The following is a 23,055-nucleotide window of genomic DNA, read 5'->3' as shown; positions in this document are numbered from 1 at the left end:
TTGTGATGTCACTTACGTCCTGGTCCCTGGGCAGATACTCAGATATGAAAACATCAAGAAATTTAAAACTACCTACACTCTCCATTTCTGATCCCAGAGGAAGGCTTGATCATGATAGTATGGTTGGCTGTTTGACAGACAGCAAGGAAGGGTGGGATGAAGGGCTATTATGATGCTTCATGATGCTGTAAATGCATACTCTATAGTAAAAAGATACATGTACTCCTGGGAAACCTAAAGTCTCCTGGTGTGTATGTTTGAGGAATAAATGGATTAAGCCTAAATGCTTTATATCTTGTTCTACTTTTCTCGACAGATGTACCTTCAAATTGAGACATTGGGCACAACCCGGTCCAAAGAGCCCATCACCCTCCAGATAAACCTGCCATAGCACAAAGGAGAAATCTGATCTATCTTCTGCATGTTGACCTTCTCTCAGTAACACTGGAAAGCTTAGGAACAAGGCAGTGTCCGAGAAGATGCTTTTTCATCATGTGGCTGACTGGAAATTTTCTCCATTACGCTGAATGTCCAAGGATCAAGAAGAGTATCACAGTCACAAGAGAGACACAAATGCCCTGAGCAGAAGACTTCAAGAATCAGTTGATCTGTAGGTTTCTGCAAATAAAGCAAAGTGAGGTGTTTTATGTTTAACAAAATCCATAACACATTTTATTGAGCTCCAAAACCTACACAAAGAAAGTACACTAAAAGCCTTTTATGTAATAACGTCATCACATCAGACCAGCCACTTAAAGCAAAACCCCAACTCAACGTTGGTGGTTGTGAATTATGTACATTTTTCCCAGTTACATTCCCCTACACAGGCCCCCCCCCCCCCGAATTCACTAACCCGGCATTATGAGCCTGTCTGGAGCTTGGCTCTGGTCTTATGTTCCATATGTGGAGGAATAGCACGTGCCTCTGGCTCGTCCAGACACTTACACTTATTAACACACTCATGGTCATATCTTGATGGAGAGGCATGACAGCAGAATCCTCTAAGCTGGTTTAAGGTAATCTACTGAAATATATTCAGGTTTACCCCTCTTATCTATGATAAAACTCTTTTCTCTTCATTCCAAAAGGTGGAATGGGCCATCTTAAGGGGACCTAAGGGGACGTTGGTGTGCATCATGGTGTGTGAAAACAAATGAGGCGGAATGTAGATCAGCAAGTACCCAAGAGTGCTGTATGCAATGATGGGAGGAATAGGTGAAAAGAAATTGAATTTACTGAGGAGGGTGGGATGCTGTTGAGAGGCTGACCAAGCAGCCGCAGCATCAGGAGTGAGGTCACTTGGCACTCGTAATGGCTGCCCATATACCAACTCAGCCACAGACGACTGCAGGTCCTCTTTTGGAGCTGTTCTGAGCCCCGGCAGGACCCACGGGAGACAATAATGCCAACATTCATCGGTCAGGGAAGCCCTTGCAGAGTATAGCCTTCAAGGAGTGGTGAAACCACTCGTCTAGCTCATTGGTCTGCAGGTGATACACCGTGGTGTGATGCATCCCAATGCTGAGGTTCTGGGCCATCACAACCCAGAGGTCTGAAATGAATTGGGGATCACAATTAGAGGAAATATCAGATGAGGTGCCAAACCAAGCAACTCAGGTGCCGATGAATGCCCAATCCACGTCTGCAGCCATCGACGATGTTAGAGGGATGATCTCCGTCCACCTGGTGGTGCGGTCCACCATGGTAAGAAGGAACTTGAAACTGCGGGAGAGGTGAAGAGGACCAACAAGGTCCACATTGGCAATATCAAACCGGTGCTCAGGGACCTCAACAGGTGCCAATGGTGCCTGAACATGACGAATAATTTTTGCCCGCTGGCACTCCACACAGGCTGCAGTTCAATCATGCATGTCCTTTCCGAGGTCATGACAAACAAACTTTAGTGCAACCATTTTTTTGTGTGAGACCTCCGGCTCAAATGCGAGAGACCATATATGGATCAAAAACAGTCCGTCTCCAGTTTGTTGGCACAATGGGGCAAGGGTGACTGGTTGAGATATTGCACAGGAGAGAAGCCAACCCCTATGTGTACGGTCTCAACAGCTGGCCGTGAGAGGTAATCAACCACAACATTATTTTCCTCTTGATGTGTTGTGAACTTGGATATGTAGGCCAGGTGGTGTTGCTGCGTGCATAACAAGGGTCTGATATTTTGGCCATCACGTGCGCAAGGGGTTTGTGGTCAACGAATGCTGTGAAATGGCGACCCTCTGGAAGAAAAAGGAAATGGCAAACAGCCAGAAAGAGAGCGAGAAGCTCACAGTCAAATGCGCTGTACTTCGTTTTGAGAGGACAGAGGCAAGCTGCTGCCACGTGCCTCCAACCAACTGTTTGTGCACAGCACACACAGCATAGTCTAATGTGTCAGTGGTAATGGCTATGGGTGCATTGTGGAGTGGGTGCTCCAATAGGGTCACATTAGAAAGAGCTCAATTGGTAACATCAAATACCCTGGTCATGTCAGCTGACCAGCTAAGCAGCTGATTAGGTGCCTTGTTAAGGCATTGATAATCACCACATGGACAGCAACCACCGTCGGACTTAGGGGCGAAGCCCAGGGGCTATTCGACCAGCATACAATTCCAAGTCTTTCCATGTTGGGAACTGAGCCTTCGCGGTTGCCAGCTTTATGGGTCCAGTCTACACGCACAGGCGTAGACCGCTGGGCCAGTTGTGGGAATGTGGTGTTCGACCACATGTTTAGTGACTGTCATGGAGAATATTGGCCGGGTGAGGTTTGGGAATTCATCCAGCAGTTGAGTAAACTCACATGTGGTGGTGCACGTGCTTGACAGAGTCGTTGTGGGGAACTCACTGGGGAGCAGAATAACGAACCAAAGTCCTTGATGTCCAGAAACTGGCAGTTCTTAAGATTGACTAACAGTCTTTGGGCACACAGGTAATCTGCATCAAGCAGATGTCTAGCCACTTTAACCCGAACAAAGTATCATGTGTAATGTTGCTCACTGAAGCAGAGTGTCACCCATCGTGTCCCGTAGGTCTGGATCCGGCTGCCGTTGGCTGCCTCCAGCGAGGTTTCATCACTCTTTGCCCTTCTGATCAACAGGCGATGCCAGCAGCACAATCACTTGAGCACACATGTCGTACAGGAAACGTTGCCCTGAAAGGGTGTCTGTGATTTACAGTAGACGACCCTGGCAGTTGGAACCCATGGTGTTCACAGACCTCTGATGTCCCGATATACTGGCAGTATTGAAGCTGCAAGGCGGTTGTCACTTCCTAGCGTTCGTACCAAAGTGAGCGTGGTAAAAGCATAGCCCCAGCATCGTCTATTTCACAGGCGCAGGCGTCCTTATGTTGGGAGCCTTGCTCACTGGAGTTATTGAGGTAGAGAAAGGAGGAGGAATGATGCACCACTGCCCAGCTGAGTGTAGACTATCAGCTGCACTCCCTTGGCAAGGGTGCATTAACGAGGACTACATGAACTGGGTCAGGCATTTGCTGCATGAGAGCTCTTTAAAAATAAAATGAGGACGGTGATTTCCCAGGAGCGACAGCATGTATTCTGTTAGCTCCAAAGGCTCACCATTGCCAAAGGTTGGGCAAAGAGACAACTGTTTGGTGTGCTCAGATGCCAATGATCCAAAAGTCTGAAAAAGGTGAGTTTTCAGCCATCGGTATTTATTGTGTTCAGGCGGGTGTTCAAGCAGACTCACTACTCTCGCAGGCATGGAATTGCTGAGTGACGCTGCCACGTAGAAATATTGGGTGTTGTTGGCAGAGATCTCTTGCAGGGTGAACTGGGCCTTGGCTTGTACGAACCAAGCAGCGGCATTTTGCTCACAAAACTCTGGCAGTTTCAAAGCAACTGTGTTGGCCGACATGTTCAATAACTCTGGAATTCACCTAGAGCTTTGGGGTCACCAATGCAGGTTTCTGCAGCTAAAATGGAGTGAGGCTTTTTAGGTGTTACAAAACTCGTAACACATTTTGTTGAACTCCAAAACCTACACAACCAAAACGCGCTAAAAATCTTTTATGTAATAACGTCAACACATCGGACCTGCCTCTTAAATCGAAACCCCGACTCAATGTTGGTGGTTGTGAATTATGTACATTTCCACCGATTATGTTACCCAACACAGCCACCCCCCAAACCTCCCACAGAATTCACTCAAACAACAGGAATTCTGCAGATGCTGGAAATTCAAGCAACACACATCAAAGTTGCCGGTGAACGCAGAAGGCCAGGCAGCATCTGTAGGAAGAGGTGCAGTCCTGACGAAGGGTCTCGGCCTGAAACGTCGACTGCACCTCTTCCTACAGATGCTGCCTGGCCTGCTGCGTTCACCAGCAACTTTGATGTGTGTTGACAAAATTCACTGGATCTCTTGCCAGTGCTAAATTTTGTCTACTCAAAATAAATTTTAATAAGTGACTTGTGCATATTATTCCACCTCAGATTTTGGATGTGGAATCATAGTAATTCACAGAACATCATGATGCCACTCAGTCCATCATTTTCATACTAGTTACGCCACAGTTTACAGCTAATTCTATTTAGAACATACAATCAGTGGCCACTTTATTAAGTACACCTGTACTCCAGCTCATTAATGCAAATATCTAATCATCCAATCATGTGGCAGCAATTAAGTGCAAATATGGTCAAGAGGTTCAGTTGTTGTTCAGACCAAACATCAGAATGGGGAAGAAATGTGATCTAAGTGACTTTGACCATGGAAGGATTGTTGGTACCAGACGGAGGGGTTTGAGTATCTCAGAAACTGCTGAGCTCTCGGAATTTTCACACTCAACAGTCTTAGACATTAGAGAATGGTGTGAAAAACAAAAACATCCAGTGAGTTATGTGGGTGAAAATGCCTTGTTAATGATGGAGGTCAGGGGAGAATAACCAAAGTGGTTCAGGCTGACAGGAAAATAACAGTAACTCAAATAACCACATGTTACAGCCGTTGTGTGCAGAAGAACTGGTCACATGGCTCTAATTGGGTGGCACAGGCACATTGAGCTGGTAGGGCTTGTTACTGCGCCATATGTGTCTCACTCATCTTAGTTGGTAATTTGGTTTATTCATGTCACCTTTCCCAGGGAACAGTGAAAAACTTTGTTTTGTATGCCGTCTATACTGATCATTTCATTATAACAGGATCGTTACCTTGTCGTGGTGGAGAAGCTTGTAAGTTCCAGAGATCCCAAGACCAATGCTGTCTGGAGTTTAGCCACCTGGCACTGAGCTCCTGGTAAGGTCACCAGACGGAGAGCAATCCAACCAAGATGTCAGCAGTGGAGCTGGCCAAAGATGATGATACATCACACCAGCAGGCTGCAGCAGTTGAAGGGTCTCCAGTCGTCTTCCATTCCATGCCACTGGATCCAGACCCTGATCTGCCAAGGACCGTGTGGTGGCTGCCTGTGCACCAGCCTCCCCACACACGCAAGCGTTCTCCATTAAGGGAATACATACGGAGATGTTAACATCACACTTGACACATGTGATTGCATGATTACCACAACGGGTAGTGCAAAGGAAATCAATAACGGTGTATGACAGTGACAGAGAAAGTGCAGTGCAGGGTGACAATAAGGTGCAAAGTCATAATAAGGTAGATTGTGAGGTTAGGAATCCATATCATGACAGTGGGGACAGCTGGTGGTACATTTTGTAGGTTCTGCCTGATGAAAGAGGGGAGAAGAGAGAATGTCTGGAGTGGGTGGTGTCTTTGATTATATTGGCTGCTTTACCAGGGCAACGAGAAGTGAAGACAGTGTCCATGGAGGGTGGTAGGTTTCTATGATGTGCTGAGCTACGTTCACAACTCTCTGTAGTTTCTTGCAGTCACAGGCAAAACACTTGCTACATGAAGCCATGATAGGATGTGTAAGCATTGTCCTTGGAGGGGACTCCACAAAATGCTATTCCTCAACCACTCCAATGGCATCTCCCAAACCTACTACACTTAGAGACACCTCCCCACTACAAGCTCCAGGTTCGTTCAGTCCTGATTTAGAAGACTACTTTCAGTTTAAGAGCCACAAGATAATGTTGCGGTTCTATAAGCGCTGGTTAGACCAAATTGGAGTTTTATTTTCAGTTCTGGTCACCTCATTATAGGAAGAATGTGGAAGCTTTAGAGAGTGTGCAGAAGAGATTTACCAAGATGTTGCCTGGATTAGAGAACATGTCTTAGGAGGAAAGGTTTTTCCTCCTTTAAGGGCAGGAGGATGAGATGATAGAGATGTGCAAGATAAGAGACACAGATCCAGTGAAGAGGCAGAGACTTTTTCCAGGTGGTAATCACTAATAGCAGGGAGGATAATTTTAAGGTGATTGGAGGAAAGTATAGGGGGATATCAAAGGTAAGTTTTTTGCGGAGAGGGTGGTAGGTGTGATGACAGACCTAGACAAAAATGGTAAGGACCAAAGTGCTGGAGTATCTGAGACTGGAATTGAGACACAATACGAGACTGGGAAGAGGACAGGATTCTAAACTAGATGCTAGATGAGAATCTGAAGTTGAGCTGATGATTGAGCCCTGAACCTGAGTTCAGGTGCTCTTTAAATATTAAAATCCTGGCATCAAAACATGTCTGCAAATTAGCGGAGTGAGCCTGAATCTTTAAAGGCTCTTTATTAGCTCTCCATACTCCAAAGAATCAGAGTGTCAAAACCTCAGAAGCTGGCCAAGTCAGGTGTGTACCATAACAGGACCCCTTCCCCCATGGCCAACTCCTAATGACCCAGGCTGCTCAGAGTGATGTTAATGGTAATCCTGAATCAGACCTGGATCCAGGATGCCCATTTCTGTAGCCCAGCACCATTTCTCAGGCCAACTCTATCCCAGTCAACAAAGAACTGCCAAACATCCCAAACAGTTTGTGAATCCAGAATTCTCTTTGCAGTGAAAACCTGTTCCCTATCAACAAATTTGGGTGGTGGAGCTAAAGAAGTGGTACTCATAGGTTTCAACTGGACATGTGTAATGTGGAATTGATTTTAAGGGTCTTGGGGAGCCGCAAGGTATAAGCTACCAGGTTCACTTTCTTAAGAAGCTTGAAGAACTTGGGCACCCATTTCCTTGACTCCATCTAGAGAGACAATTCTTGAGTAGACAACCAGACGTCTTGCACAGGCTGCAAGGCTGGTCCCTGCCTTCTCTTGCAGTTGGCCTTCAGTTCAGCCTTACGAGTAGAGGCCAATAAAATCTCCCTTGCCCTAGTCAATTTCACCGTGCAGCGTCGGACGAGGTCTTTAGCAGCAGGTAACCCAACCTCAGCCTTCTGCTCAGGGAAGAGTGGTGGAGAATACCCAAATTGGCATTAAAGCAGGGACATCCCATGTGTAGAATGCTGTAGTGTGTTGTGGGCAACCTCCGTCCACATCAAATGATTACAACTCTCATCTGGTTTTCCTGAGGTGAGACATCTCAGGTTTTGTTCCATATCCCAGTTCACCCACTCTGTCTGGCTGTTGAACTGTGGGTGAAACCAAGAAGAAAGGCTTACTGGACCTTATCATCACACAGAACACCTTCCAGAAATGTGACGTGCATTGTGGGTCATGATCCGACACAACGTTCACCAGAAAGCCATGGACCCTGATGACTTGAAGAAGGACAATCTCAACTGTCTCTGCTGCTGATGGTAGATTGTCCAACACAATGAGTTTACAGGCTTTCGAGAAGTGAGCCATGATCACCATTATAATGGTCTGCCCCAAAGGCAGAAGATCCATGACAAAGTGCTTGGAGATGTGCACCCGCGGTCTATCCAGAACAGGTAGGATGTGAACAAGCCCCAGAGGTTGGGTGCAGGGCACCTTGCTCCGGGCACACGCCACACGAGCTTGCACAGGTTGTTGGACTTCCCATGCCGTTCCAGTCCACCAGCAGCTCCTCTTGATGAACTCGAGGGGTTCAGTGACCCCTTGGTCAGCGGTCATTCTAGTTGCGTGTCCACATTGAAGAACCTTAGAGCTGACAGAATTTGGGGCGAACAGATAACCCGGAGGATCATTCTTGGTAATCACCCCTTGTGCCTGGGCCCTGCGAATAAGTGCATCAATTTCCCAATGAGTGGGTGCTATCACCTTAGCTTGGGGCAAAATGGCGGTAGGCTCCTCCTCTCTTTCAGGTTTGCTGATCTGATTTTAAATTCTTTGACCTTGATCGATAGTTCAGAACAAAATTAAACTGTTTAAAGAAAAGGGGCCAGCTGGCCTGCCTGGAATTCAGTCTTTTAGCCTCCTGGATGTAAGCCAGGTTCTTATGGTCTGTCCATGCAATAAAAAAGCCCCTTCAAGCCAGCGAAGTCATTCCTCAATGCCAACTTAACTGCGAGCAGCTCTCTATTTCTGATATCGTATTCACCACTAGGGATGGCAGTCTGCAGAAGAATGCAAATGGCTGCAGTTTATTGTCCGAAGATGTCCATTGAGACAAAACTGCACCCACTCCGATGTCCGAGGCATCCACCTCCATGATGACGGGAAGGTCCGGGTTAGATGAGACCAAAATAGGTACTGTTGTGAACTGCTGTTTGATTTCTGCAAAAGTAGCCTCTGTTTCGGTAGTCCAAACAAAAGGGCCCATGATCTCTTCAGTAGGGCCAGCACTGAGTTGAAGTTGCTGATGAACTTTCTATAAAAATTGGCAAATCCCAGCAATCATTGTACGTGCTTCACATTGGATGGTTTTGGCCAATCTCTAACTGCTTGTTTCTTAGTAGGGTCCATCTTGAAATTACCATTAGAGATGATAAAACCCCAAATTGAAACTGTGGTCATGTGCAATTTGGATTCTTCCAGCTTGACATAAAATATATGATCAAGAAGCCTCTTTAAGATATTTTTGATGTGAGTGATGTGCTCCTCCATGGACTTTGAGAGAATTAGGATGTTGTCTAAGTAGACAAAGGTGTACTTATGGAAAGCATCTTGGAGCACATTGTTTATGAAGGTCTGGAAAATTGCTGGCACATTAGCGAGACTGAAAGGGATAACCAGGTACACATAGTACCCCGTCAGTGTGTGGAATGCAATCTTCCACTCATCACTCTCCTTTATGTTGACCAGATTGTATGCATTCCACAAACCAAGCTTCTGAATCCTCTTGCCCCTTGGAGGATCTCAAAGGCAGTGTTCATGAATGGAAGGGTCTCTTTAAATATCAAAATGCTGGCGCCAAAACATGGCCATCAAATAGCAGAGCAGGCCTGAAACTTAAAAAGGTCCATGCCAGCTATCCATACTCTGGAGAATCAGAGCGTCTAAACCCCAGAAAATGGTGCAGTTGGGTGCATACTCTAACAGGTAGGTGCCAGGGGTGATGGTAGAAGCAGATACATTCAGAACAGTTAAGAAACTCTTGGATAGGGACATGGATGATAGAAAAATAGAGGGTTATGTAGGAAGGAAGGGTTAGTTTGATGTTCGAGTAGGTTAAAAGACTGGCCCAACATTGAGGCTGTGCTGTGTTCTATGCTCTGTGTTCTATGTTCTGTTCCAACATTGTTATTTCCTTCATCTTCCAAAGTCTAATGACAGTGTCAGCAGCAGATAAAGGTGCTGTGGCACAGCAATGGTGAACTGGATTTGATCCTGACCTCGGGTATTGTCCGTGTGGAGTCTGTGCGTTTTCCTTGTGTCCTCAGGTGTTTTGACTTCTTCCCTCCTTTCTGAGGCAATTGGGTCAGTGGGTTAATTGGCCTCTGTAAATTGCCCCAGCTGTGTAGAAGAAGAGTAAAATGTAGGGGTGATTGATGGGAATGTAGGTGGAATATGTCACGGGGAAAAAACTGGTTGGGGGAATGGGGTTGTTCTGAGAGTTAGCACATACTCAATGGGTTGAATGGTCTCTTACATATGAGGAAATGTGGGAATATAAATCCTGAAACTCTCCAAAAGTATACAGTGAGTGTGCCTTCAACAGGCACACTATATGTAGACTGCTTACTACCTTAAGTCATAAGACCAGGGAGTGGTACACAAAACATAACCGATTACAGTTCTACAGTTCCACGCTACACTTCAACACCAGCAACACCTTCCTTCCTGATAGGCTGAATGCCTTCTATGTGTGATTTGACACATTGAGTGATGTGACATCAAGGAAAACTTCCTCTCTCCCTGAGGAGCAGTCACCCTCTCTGGCTGCAGCTGAGTAAAGAGGATTTTAGCCCATGCAAAGCTGCGGGGCTGGACAACATTCCTGGTCAGGAGCTGAGAGAATGTAAACTCAGCTAACAGTGGTCTTAATGGACATCCTTAATATCTCTTTGAAATAGTCCACTGTCCCTACAAACTTCAAGGCAATGCACAAGAGAGCAATGGTAACTGGCCTAAACAATTACTGCCCTGTGGCACTGACTTGAAATGCTTTGAGCAGCTGGTAATGGATCATACAAAATCCCACCTTCCAGCTATAATGGACCCTTTCCAGTTCACCTATTGCTCAGTCTGGTCCACTGATGATGCCATAGCTTGGTCTCCACTCTGCCCTGTCTCACCTAGAAAAGAATGTCTCATCCGCCAGGATGTTGTTCATCGATTTGAGTTCAGCATTTTGGCAACATGATCATCCCTCAGAAGCTGGTGGGTAAACTCTCGTCATTGGGACTCAATACCTCTCTCTGCAATGGGATCTTAGACTTGACAGAAAACTCCCAATCAATCCAAGTTGGCAGCAACATCTCAAGCTCCATCCTACTGAGCACTGGGGCTGTATGCACAGCCTCCTCCTGTTCATGCTGCAGACCCATGACTGCACTACCAGATCCAGCTCAAACCACATCATCAAGTGCACTGATGACACAACAGTAGTTGCCTCATCAGCCACAATGATGAATCAGCACACAGAGAGGAGGCAGAGAGGCCTGTCAAATGGTGTAAGAGCAGCAACATGAACCTCAATGTGACAAGACAAAAGAGACAATTGTAGACTTCAGGAAGGCACAGGTCAACCACTCTCCATTGTACATTAATGGTTCTTCTGTGGAGAGATTGAAGAGTTCCTTGGTGTGCACATAACGGACAACATAACCTGGAACCACAACACCTCCTCATGAGTCAAGAAGGATGTCTACACTTTCAGAGGAGACTGAGGTGTGCAAGGCTTCCCGGCCGCATTCTAAGGAGAACCATCGAGAGTGTCCTGTCTAGCTGTATCTTCTTGTGATAGGGAAGCTGCAAGGCATTGGACCGCAAAACCCTACAGACAACAGTGAAAACCACCTAGAGAATCACCAGGGTCTTTCTCCCCACTTTTTGTGACATTCACCTGAAGCATTGCAGGCGAAGAATCCAAACCATTGTTGAGGATCCCTACCACCCATCCCTCAATCTCTTTGATCCACTACTGTCTGGAAGGAGGTACAGGAACATCAGGACTAGGACTGTCAGACTGGGTAACAGTTTCTTCCCTCAGGCTGTGAGACTAATGGAGTTCCTGTCACCACCGAGGTCTCGTCACTAGGACAGCGGCCTGTTGACTGTTGACTGTTTACCGTGATTATATTTTATTAACCTGTTTATGCACTATGCTCTGGAGTAACATTGTTTTGTTTGGTTAGAGATGTATGCAGATGGCAATAAACTTGAATCTGAACTTGAACTTAAATGAGGCTACTTAACCCATCGACCTCTGGTAAGTTGACAGACACACAGTCCACAACATACTCTATGGATAATGCAACAAGGAGGTGCATTTGCTCATGCCCATGGCCAAAAGGAAGGATGGGTGATGCAATGTCTTGGAGTTGGGTGCACAGTAGCACAGCGGTTAGCGCAGTCGCTTTACAGCACGTGATCACCGATTGGGGTTTGATTCTCACAGCTGTCTGTAAGCATTTTGTACATTCTCTCTGTGACTGTGCAGATTTGTAAATCTAGTCAAGAAGAAAAGAAGAGCTTATGAAAGGTTCAAAAAACTAGGTAATGATAGAGATCTAGAAGATTATAAGGCTAGCAGGAAGGAGCTTAAGAATGAAATTAGGAGAGCCAGGAGGGGGATGAGAAGGCCTTGGCAGACAGGATTAAGGAAAACCCCAAGGCATTCTACAAATATGTGAAGAGCAAAGGAAAGACGTGAGAGAATAGGACCAATCAAGTGTGACAGTAGAAAAGTGTATATGGAACCAGAGGAGATAGCAGAGTTACTTAATGAATACTTTGCTTCAGTATTCACTATGGAAAACGATCTTGGCAATTGTAGGGATGACTTACAGTGGACTGAGAAGCGTGAGCATGTAGATATTAAGAAAGAGGATGTGCTGGGGGTTTTGGGAAAGCATCCTTGGAAAACTCACCGGGACTGGACGAGATGTACCCTAGGCTACTGTGGGAGGCGAGGAGGAGATTGCTGAGCCTCTGGCGATGATCTTTGCATCATCAATGGGAACGGGGGAGGTTCTGGAGGATTGGAGGGTTGCGGATGTTGTTCCCTATTCAAGAAAGGGAGTAGAGATGGCCCAGAAAATGATAGACCAGTGAGTCTTACTTCAGTGGTTGGTAAGTTGCTGGAGAAGATCCTGAGAGTCAGGATTTATGAACATTTGGAGAGGCATAATATGACTAGGAATAGTCAGCATGGCTTTGTGAAAGGCAGGTTGTGCCTTACTAGGCTGATTGAATTTTTTGAGGATGTGATTAAACGTGTTGATGAAGGTAGAGTAGTAGTAGTAGATGTAGTGTATATGGATTTCAGCAAGGCATTTGATAAGATACCCCATGCAAGGCTTATTCAAAAAGTAAGGAGGCATGGGATCCAAGGGGGCATTGCTTTGTGGATCCAGAACTGGCTTGCCCACAGAAGGCAAAGAGTGGTTGTAGATGGGTCATATTCTACATGGAGGTCAGTGACCAGTGGTGTGCCTCAGGGATCTGTTCTGAGACCACTTCTCTTCGTGATGTTTATAAATGACCTGAGTGAGGAAGTGGAAGTTAGTAAATATGCTGATGACACAAAAATTAGAGGTGTTGTGGATAGTGTGGAGCACTGTCAGAGGTTACAGTGGGACATTAATAGGATGCAAAACTGGCTGCGAAGTGACAGATGGAGCTCAACCCAGAGAAGTGTGAAGTGGTTCATTTTGGTAGGTCAAATATGATGGCAGAATATAGTGTTAATGGTAAGACTCTTGGCAGTGTGGAGGATCAGAGAGATCTTGGGGTCCAAATTCATAGGACACTCAAAGCTGCTGTGCAGGTTGACCCTGTGGTTAAAAATGCATACGGTGCATTGGCCTTCATCAATCATAGGACTGAGCTTAGGAGCTGAGAGGTAATGTTGCAGCTATATGGGACCCAAGTCAGACCCCACTTGGAGTACTGTTCTCAGTTCTGGTCGCCTCACTACAGGAAGGACATGGAAACCATAGGAAGGGTGCAGAAGAGATTTACAAGGATGTTGCTTGGATTGAAGAGTATGCCTTATGAGAATAGATTGAGTAAACTCGGCCTTTTCTCCTTGGAGCAGCAGAGGATGAGAGGTGACTTGATAGAGGTTTACAAGATGATGGGAAGAATTGATTGTGTGGATAATCAGAGGCTTTTTCCCAGGGCTCAGTGCACAGGGATCAGTGCTGGGTCCATTTTTATTTGTCATCTATATCAATGATCTGGATGATAATGTGGTAAATTGGATCAGCAAGTTTGCTGATGATACAAAGATTGGAGGTGTAGTAGACAGTGAGGAAGGTTTTCAGAGCCTGCAGAGGGACTTGGACCAGCTGGAAAAATGGGCTGAAAAGTGGCAGTTGGAGTTTAATACTGACAAGTGTGAGGTATTGCACGTTGGAAGGACAAACCAACGTAGAACATACAGGGTTAATGGTAAGGCACTGAGGAGTGCAGTGGAACAGAGGGATCTGGGAATACAGATACAAAATTCCCTAAAAGTGGCGTCACAGGTAGATAAGGTCGTAAAGAGAGCTTTTGGTACATTGGCCTTTACTAATCAAAGTATTGAGTATAAGAGCTGGAATGTTATGATGAGGTTGTATGAGGCATTGGTGAGGCCGAATCTGGAGTATTGTGTTCAGTTTTGGTCACCAAATTACAGGAAGGATATAAATAAGGTTGAAAGAGTGCAGAGAAGGTTTACAAGGATGTTGCCGGGACTTGAGAAACTCAGTTACAGAGAAAGGTTGAATAGGTTGGGACTTTATTCCCTGGAGCGTAGAAGAATGAGGGGAGGTTTGATAGAGGTATATAAAATTATGATGGGTATAGATAGAGTGAATGCAAGCAGACTTTTTCCACTGAGGCAAGGGGAGAAAAAAACCAGAGGACATGGGTTAAGGGTGAGGGGGGAAAAGTTTAAAGGGAACATTGGAGGGGGCTTCTTCACACAGAGAGTGGTGGGAGTATGGAATGAGCTGCCAGACAAGGTGGTAAATGCAGCTTCTTTTTTAACATTTAAGAATAAATTGGACAGATACATGGATGGGAGGTGTATGGAGGGATATGGTCCGAGTGCAGGTCAGTGGGACTAGGCAGAAAATGGTTTGGCACAGCCAAGAAGGGCCAAAAGGCCTGTTTCTGTGCTGTAGTTTCTATGGTTTCTATGGTTTCTATGGCTGAAATGGCTAGCACAAGAGGGCACAGTTTTAAAGTGCTTGGGAATAGGTACAGAAGAGATGTCAGGGGTAAGTTTTTTACACAGAGAGTGGTGAGTGCGTGGAATGGGCTGCCGGCAACGGTGCTGGAGGCAGAAACGGTAGGGTCTTTTAAGAGATTCCTGGACAGGTACATGGAGCTTAGAAAAATAGAGGGCTATGGGTAACCCTAGGTAATTTCTAAAGTAAGTACATGTTCGGCACAACTTTGTGGGCCGAAGGGCCTGTATTGTGCTGTAGGCTTTCTATGTTTCTATAATTCCCCCGTGTTTGTCCGGTTTCCTCCCACATTCCAAAGATGTATGGTTGGGGTTATTAGTGCCGGAAGGATGGCATCACTTGCGAGCTGCCCCAGCATATCCTTGGACTCTTTTGGTTGTTTATGCAAACCTTTTTCACTGTATGTTTTGATGTTTCAGTGTACTTGTGACAAATAAAGCTAATCCCTTTATCTTTCTTTAGTAGAGTTGGTTGGAGATGAAATTGAACTTGCAATGAAAGACATAGAGGCCATTTTGTGGGGCCAAATTATCTTTTGACATTTATTTGTTTGACAGCACCTTCCGGCACAAACATGAGTATAAAATGTACAAATAAATAGTAGGAACTATATGGACTTCTCATGAACCAAGGTTCTCCACAGAGGTCCGTTCTGAATCGGACGGTGAGGGCGAATGGAGACTTGACTTGGTTCAGTTACTTCATGCTTGAGCTACGAGGTTGGTAAACTCTGCAAAGAACAAGAATAGAGTAGTTTATCACATTGAAATTTTCTGACAACTTGCATGTTGTCCCTGTGTCTGTGTGAGTACTGCACTAAACCTTTTGTGTATGCCAATGTGAATGACAAAGGCAACAGGCACAGAGGTTCACCAACACCTACATGTTCCTCTCCAAGTCAGGCATCTTGTTGTCTTGGAAATTTATCACCCCTCCTTTATTGTCACTGCATCTAAACCCTCATCTCTCACTCACTCTCTTTCTCCCTGACTATCTCACTCACCTCGCTCTCTCTCTCTGCCTGTCTCTCTGTCTCTGTCCCTTTCTCTCTCTCTCTGACTGTCTATTCCTCTCTCTCGCTCTGTCTCATACATATATACACACAAAGGCATAGCTCACTACCTCTTTGTGAAAGGCAATCAACACACCCATATCCCGAATGATGGACACAACCTAGAAAATACTAACCTGACTGTCCAATCTTGCCATCATGATCCTCATCACCGGCTGCAAGAAGTGCCTTAATTTCGCTTTCGGAAAGTTCTCTCCCATCAGGTGCAAAGCTCTGTAGTATATTTCTGTCAATGAAAAACACGAATGAGTCCCAGTCTTCCCAAACTCCCCATCCTTGTGATCCCTGCCCACAGACAATTACCTGTCCCTCCAAATTCAATATTCAATAAAATAATCTTTCCAGAATTCCCTGCTTTGGAAATCCTGGGAAGGGCTTAGCAGAGTGAATTCCTCCTGGTTAAGGACTCTAGCGATCAGCATAAGGGAGCTGAATGTTTAGAGGAGGAATTTCTTAACTCAAAGCATTCCTAAAATGGTGACTGGTGAAATTAGTCTCATAGAAACATAGAAAACCTACAGCACAATACAGGCCCTTTGGCCCACAAAGTTGTGCTGAACATGTCCCTACCTTAGAAATTACTGGGCATACCCATAGCCCTCTATTTTTCTAAGCTCCATGTACCTATCCAAAAGTCTCTTAAAAGACCCTATCGTATCCACCACCACCACTGTTGCCGGCAGCCCATTCCACACACTCACCACTCTCTGCATAAAAAACTTACCCCTGTCATCCCCTTTGTACCTACTCCCCAGCACCTTAAACCTGTACCCTCTTGTGGCAACCATTTCAGCCCTAGGAAAAATCCTCTGACTATCTAACGATCAATGCCTCTCAACATCTTATACACCTCTGTAGGGTCACCTCTCATCCTCCGTTCCTCCAAGGAGAAAAGGCCGAGTTCACTCAACCTGTTTTCATAAGGCATGCTCCCCAATCCAGGCAACATCCTTGTAAGTCTCCTCTGCGTCCTTTCTATGGTTTCTACATCCTTCCTGTAGTGTGGCGACCAGAACAGCACAGTACTCCAAGCGGGGTCTGACCAGGGTCCTATATAGCTGCAACATTACCTCTCGGCTCTTAAACTCAAAAAGGGAAGTGGGAGAGGGGATTCTGGGGGGGAGTGTTGAGAGACCAGGGACAGAGGGAAGTGAGAGAAAGGTGTCGGAGGTATGGTGGAGCGTTGTGCGGAGAGGAAGGAGGGAAATAGGGAAGGGTATTTTGAAGGATGGTAAGATATCTTGATACTCTCATCAAGATATCAGAGAATACGAGAAGGAAGAGATGTAGAGGATTGTTATCGTATTGAACAACAGGTCCTTTTTGAGGGGATGATTGGCTGTAGAAGGGGATAGTAAATTTATATTAGGGAATAGGGAATTCTTGGTTATGCTCTACAGCAGAGAGAGATGGGATAGTGAGCAGGTAACAAAGAGATAGGGGAGGCCTCTTCAGGGTTGGTACCAGGTCGTGTAACAGGCTCAGCTGGCTTAATCCACAAACTGTAGGCCAAAATGAACTTGTGCCTGGTTACTAGCTTCACAATGACTTCATTAAACTCCAGGATGGAAGCTTGTACAGAGAATATAGCAGAGAGGCCCTTCAACCCATGATGCTGTACTGACTCTTTAATCTACTCTGAGATCAATCAAACCTTTCTCTCTTCCCCCCCCCCACAAATCTCCCATTCCTGTCCCGTAAAGTCCATTTACCATTCTTCAAAATACTGTCTCCTATTTCCTTCCTTCCCCTCTGCCCAACCCTCCTCCATACCCCCGAGACATTTTTCTCACTTCCCTCAGTCTCTGATCTCTCAACACTCCTCCCAGAATCCCCTCTCCCAGTTCCCTTTTCCTGAAGTCCCTCAATCTTTCCCTCTCTCCTACTACCCTTTCAAAATCCTCTCCTACTTCCTCCAATCCCAAAACCTCTCCCCACTTTCTTCCATCCACATCCCTCTTTTCCTCCCAGAATCCCCTTTCCCACGTCTATCTTCCTAAAGTCCGTCAACTGTCCCTCCCACAAAATACCCTTTCTTACTTTCCTCCCCATCCCTGAATCCTTCTCCCTCCTCGATATCCTTTTCCCTCTTTGATACCCCTCTCCCACTTCCATCCAACCAACGTCCTCCCCTCTGACGCAAAGGGAATCCCCTCTCCACTTCCCTCACAAAAGAAGAGAAGAGTTGAACTGTACACACAGCTCACATAGAGCCAACACTTAGTGGCCACTTTATTAGTTACACCTGTATACCTGCTTGTTAATGAAAATATCTAATTCAGCTAATCATGTGGCAGCAACTCAATGCGTAAAAGGATGTAGATGTGGCCAGGAGCTTTAGTTGTTGTTTAGACCAAACATGAGTGTGGAGAAGAAATGTGATCTAACTGACTTTGACTGTGGAATGATAGTTGGTGCCAGATGGAATGGTTTGAGTATCTCAGAAACTGCTGATCTCCTGGGATTTTCACACTCAACAGTCTCTACAGATTACTGAGAATGGTTTGGAAAAACATCCGATGAGCCACAGTTCTGTGGGTGAAAGTGTCTTGTTAATGAGAGAGGTCAGAGGAGAATGGTTAGACTGGTTCAAATTGACATGAAGGCGACAGTAACTCAAATAACCACATGTTACAACAGTGGTGTGCAGAAGAGCATCTCTGAATGCTCGACACATTGAACCTTAAAGTGGATGAGCTAGAGCAGCAGAAGACCATGAGCGTACACCCAGTGGCCATTTTATTAGGTACAGGAGGTACATATAGCTTCATTAGCAACCTCCTGTACCTAATGAAATGCTCGCTGAGTGTAGGTACTGAAGCTTGACGCTACAAAAGGTTTCCCTTGCTCTATGTATTCATAACGCATGCAGGGTAGAGATAGTGGGGGTAAGCAGGTGAGAATAATGGATCAGAGAGCATCTGTTCTGGGACAATGACTCTGTTGTTAACATCAGCTTGTAATAAACAGACAGTTTGTACATCCCAGACTCAGTGTGAATTCCATCTGTCTACATTAGCCTACAACAGATTTCTGTGTTTTTTTTCTTCTGTTCCCATAGTTAGCAGATCCTACAAACAAGCTTGCTCTAGGGTTTCTTGAATACATGCCCTTACATATCTGAGCAATTATATGTAAAATAAAAACAAGACATTTCTGGAAATCCCAAAGTGTCAGTCCACAGCCTCCTCTACTGCCACAATTAGGCCACTCTCAGGCTGGAGGATCATATTCCATCAAAGTAGCCTTCAGCCAGATGGTATGAACATTGATTTCTCTAGCTTCCTTCTAATTTCTCTTCCCTCTGCTTTCTCTCTTTTTCTATTCCCCAATCTGGTTACTGTGTCTTCCTTTCTCTTCTCTTCATCATCACCTCCCTTTGGTTTCCCCTCCTCCTTCCTTTCCACTCGTTCCATTCTCCTTCCTTATTAGATTTTTTCTTCTTCAGCCACTTACCTCTTCCACCTATCACCTCCCAGCTTCTTCTTCATTCCCCATCTCGCCTGCCTCTCTGCCTGAAATCCCCCGAATTCTCCAACTTTCCCAACTTTCCTATTCTGGCTTCTGCCCTTTTCCATTTAAGGGTCTCAGCCGAAACATTGACTATTTATTTCCCTCCATAGATGCTGTGTGACTTGCTGAGTGCCTCTTTGATCATTTTGTATGTGTTGTGGAAATACTCAGCATGTTGGATAGCATCTGTGGAGAGGGAAGTAGAATTAAAGAGCTGGGTGAACCAGTTCTGATGGAAAATCAGCACAATACAGCTCCTTAAGCCCTCAATATTGTGCCAACCTTTTAACTTACTCCAATATCAATCTAATCCTTCCCTCTGACATAACCCTCCATTTTTCTGCCATCCATATGACTATTTAACTGTCTTAAATGTCCTAATGTATCTGCCTCTACCACCACACCTTGCAGCACTTCATTCCATGCATCCATCTCTCTCTGAATAAAGAATTTACCTCTGACATCCCACCTATACTTTCCTACAATCACCTAAAATTGTATCTGCTTGTATTAGTCATTTCGGTTCTGGGAATAAGATTCTGGCTATCCACTCTATCATTGCCTCTTATCATAGCCAACATTCCACAGATGCTGCCTGACTACCTGTCTCCAGTGGTGCTTGTATTTGCTTCAAATACCCATCACCTTATGCAACAGGCGCAAAATGCTGGAGGAGCTCAGCAGGTCAGGCAGCAGCTATGGAGGAGAATGAACAAGTGACGTTTCAGGCTGAGTCACATAATTAGTATTGGAAAGGAAGGGGGCAGAGGCCAAAATAAGAAGTTAGAGGGGAGAAGTACCAGCTGGCAGGTAATAGCTAGGGGGAAGATGAGAGGTTTGTTGAGGGGGGGATGAAGTGAGAAACTGGGTGAGGATGGGTGGAAGAGGTAAAGGACTGAAGAAGGAGGAATCCACTGGATTTCCGACATCTGCAGAATCTCTTGTGTTCTTTCAGATCTCATTCTGAGTGAACACACAGCTTGATGTGGTGATTGAGATGGGCATGAGGATAGATGAATGTTAATAGGCTGCAAAACAGTGTGGATCACTAGTTGCAAGAATTCACTGGCAGCTCAATCCAATTCTCATCAGTTCTGGACAATTTCTACCAGGTTAATACCCCCAGTGGTCCAACCCATGTCTTGTGCCATTGAGTCTTACTTGAGCTCATCCTCTTCAATGAAGCCACTCTTATCTTTGTCAAGGATTTTGAAGACTTTCTCCACTTCATCCTTTGTCTTCTTCTTCAAGCCAATCATGTTGAAGAACACCTTGTGATTGAAGCTTCCGGGCTCTAGACAAGGCACAAAAGAGATAGCATTAGCAGGAAGATATCTACACTTGCAAGTTTAGTGTAGGCAACATCTTTCAGTAGAACAGTGCCCTTAACATAGCAAAATATTCCAAGGGGTTCCACCCACATGGAGCCATATAACGCGTTCCCAAGATACCCGAAGCTCAGCCAAATCAAGTTTCAAAATTATTTAACACTGTTTCCAGTACAGTAAGTGTAAAGGAGAATGAAATAATTGTTACTCTGGATCTGATGCAGATCAAAAAAATGGCACCCTAAGATAACACAATAATAAAAAAAACAATAAATACTGTATACTTACATAATATACCTTACATACTGTACTTAGATTGATTATATGTCCATAAAGTGATATAGGCAGTGAAGTGTCTGTATATAAGGTGATTCTGACAGAAACTGATAAAGTAGTGGTGGTGGGGTGGGTTAGTGGGTGGTAGTGTTGATCAACTTTACTTCTTGGGGAATGTAATTTTTTTGAGTCTGGTGGTCTTGGTGTGAATGCTATGTTGCCTCCTCCCTGATAAGAGTCCTTGAGCTGGGTGGGTGAGAACCTTTATGATATTGCTGGTGTTTTTCTGTATACATGTCCTTGACAGGCTGGTGCCAGTGATGTGCTGGGCAGTTTTGACTACCCATCATAGAGCTTTCCTGTCACAGAAGTGCAGTTTCGGTGTCATGCACATTAAGATGCTTTCATCTGTCAATGAGGTTGGTATCAAAGTGAGTAGAGTGCACAGAGGTGAAAAGGGTCAGGAGGGAAAATCCAAGTGCCAATGGGCATGCTGTTAAACACAGAACATGAAGCATACAACACCACATCACAGGCCCACAATGTTGTGTTGAACCAATAAAATTAGTAATCAAATGAGGTCAATGGGACTATGCGGGTTAGTGATTTGGCACAGACTGTTTCTCTGCTGTAGTGTTCTACAAATTAGCCAGAAAAAGTGGCTCACCTGAGGACTGGGAGAAATTCAGAGTTCAGCAGAGGAGGACAAAGGGCTTAATTAGGAAGGGGAAAAAAGATTATGAGAGAAAACTGGCAGGGAACATAAAAACTGACTGTAAAAGCTTTTATAGATATGTGAAAAGGAAAAGATTGGTTAAGACAAATGTAGGTCCCCTACAGACAGAAACAGGTGAATTGATTATGGGGAGCAAGGACATGGCAGACCAAACTGAATAATTACTTTGGTTCTGTCTTCACTAAGGAGGACATAAATAATCTTCCGGAAATAGTAGGGGACAGAGGGTACAGTGAGATGGAGGAACTGAGCGAAATACATGTTAGTAGGGAAGTGGTGTTAGGTAAATTGAAGGGATTAAAGGCAGATAAATCCCCAGGGCCAGATGGTCTGCATCCAAGAGTGCTTAAGGAAGTAGCCCAAGAAATAGTGGATGCATTAGTGATAATTTTTCAAAACTCTTTAGATTCTGGACTAGTTCCTGAGGATTGGTGGGTGGCTAATGTAACCCCACTTTTTAAAAAAGGAGGGAGAGAGATATCGGGGAATTATAGACCGGTTAGCCTAACTTCGGTGGTGGGGAAACTGCTAGAGTCAGTTATCAAAGATGTGATAACAGCACATTTGGAAAGCGGTGAAATGATCGGACAAAGTCAGCATGGATTTGTGAAAGGAAAATCATGTCTGACGAATCTCATAGAATTTTTTGAGGATGTAACTAGTAGAGTGGATAGGGGAGAACCAGTGGATGTGGTATATTTGGATTTTCAAAAGGCTTTTGACAAGGTCCCACACAGGAGATTAGTGTGCAAACTTAAAGCACATGGTATTGGGGGTAAGGTATTGATGTGGATAGAGAATTAGTTGGCAGACAGGAAGCAAAGAGTGGGAATAAACGGGACCTTTTCTGAGTGGCAGGCAGTGACTAGTGGGGTACCGCAAGGCTCAGTGCTGGGACCCCAGTTGTTTACAATATGTATTAATGACTTGGATGAGGGAATTAAATGCAGCATCTCCAAGTTTGCGGATGACACGAAGCTGGGCGGCAGTGTTAGCTGTGAGGAGGATGCTAAGAGGATGCAGGGTGACTTGGATAGGTTAGGTGAGTAGGCAAATTCATGGCAGATGCAATTTAATGTGGATAAATGTGAAGTTATCCACTTTGGTGGCAAAAACAGGAAAACAGATTACTATCTGAATGGTGGCCGATTAGGAAAAGGGGAGGTGCAACGAGACCTGGGTGTCATTATACACCAGTCATTGAAAGTGGGCATGCAGGTGCAGCAGGTGGTGAAAAAGGCAAATGGTATGCCAGCATTTATAGCAAGAGGATTCGAGTACAGGAGCAGGGAGGTACTACTGCAGTTGTACAAGGCCTTGGTGAGACCACGCCTGGAGTATTGTGTGCAGTTTTGGTCCCCTAATCTGAGGAAAGACATCCTTGCCATAGAGGGAGTACAAAGAAGGTTCACCAGATTGATTCCTGGGATGGCAGGACTTTCATATGATGAAAGATTGGATGAACTAGGCTTATACTCGTTGGAATTTAGAAGATTGAGGGGGGGATCTGATTG

At 45.1% G+C, this 23,055-nt stretch overlaps 2 protein-coding genes across 4 annotated transcripts in view; one reads left to right on the top strand and one right to left on the bottom strand.

Annotated features, from left to right (window-relative positions):
• Window positions 1-634, top strand: part of LOC140205485 (cytochrome P450 3A24-like) — a 75,503-nt gene extending 74,869 nt beyond the window's left edge. For both annotated transcript variants that reach the window (XM_072273096.1, XM_072273097.1), the window contains one exon: window positions 317-634. In XM_072273096.1, coding sequence (XP_072129197.1) covers window positions 317-391 — 75 coding nt within the window. In that variant the 3' untranslated portion in view covers window positions 392-634. The remainder of the gene's footprint in view (window positions 1-316) is intronic.
• A 14,501-nt stretch (window positions 635-15,135) lies between these two features.
• LOC140205484 (parvalbumin, muscle-like) overlaps window positions 15,136-23,055 on the bottom strand; it is a 32,259-nt gene continuing 24,339 nt past the window's right edge. For both annotated transcript variants that reach the window (XM_072273094.1, XM_072273093.1), the window contains exons 3-5: window positions 20,363-20,495; window positions 15,805-15,914; window positions 15,136-15,346 (exon numbers count right to left, since the gene is read on the bottom strand). In XM_072273094.1, the coding sequence (XP_072129195.1) occupies window positions 15,318-15,346; window positions 15,805-15,914; window positions 20,363-20,495 (272 nt within the window). In that variant the 3' untranslated portion in view covers window positions 15,136-15,317. The remainder of the gene's footprint in view (window positions 15,347-15,804; window positions 15,915-20,362; window positions 20,496-23,055) is intronic.

Source organism: Mobula birostris, chromosome 11, assembly GCF_030028105.1.
Source record: "Mobula birostris isolate sMobBir1 chromosome 11, sMobBir1.hap1, whole genome shotgun sequence".
Taxonomy (NCBI): domain Eukaryota; kingdom Metazoa; phylum Chordata; class Chondrichthyes; order Myliobatiformes; family Myliobatidae; genus Mobula; species Mobula birostris.
The sequence above is the reverse complement of the archived record's forward strand: the minus strand, read 5'-3'. Positions and strand labels throughout refer to the sequence as shown.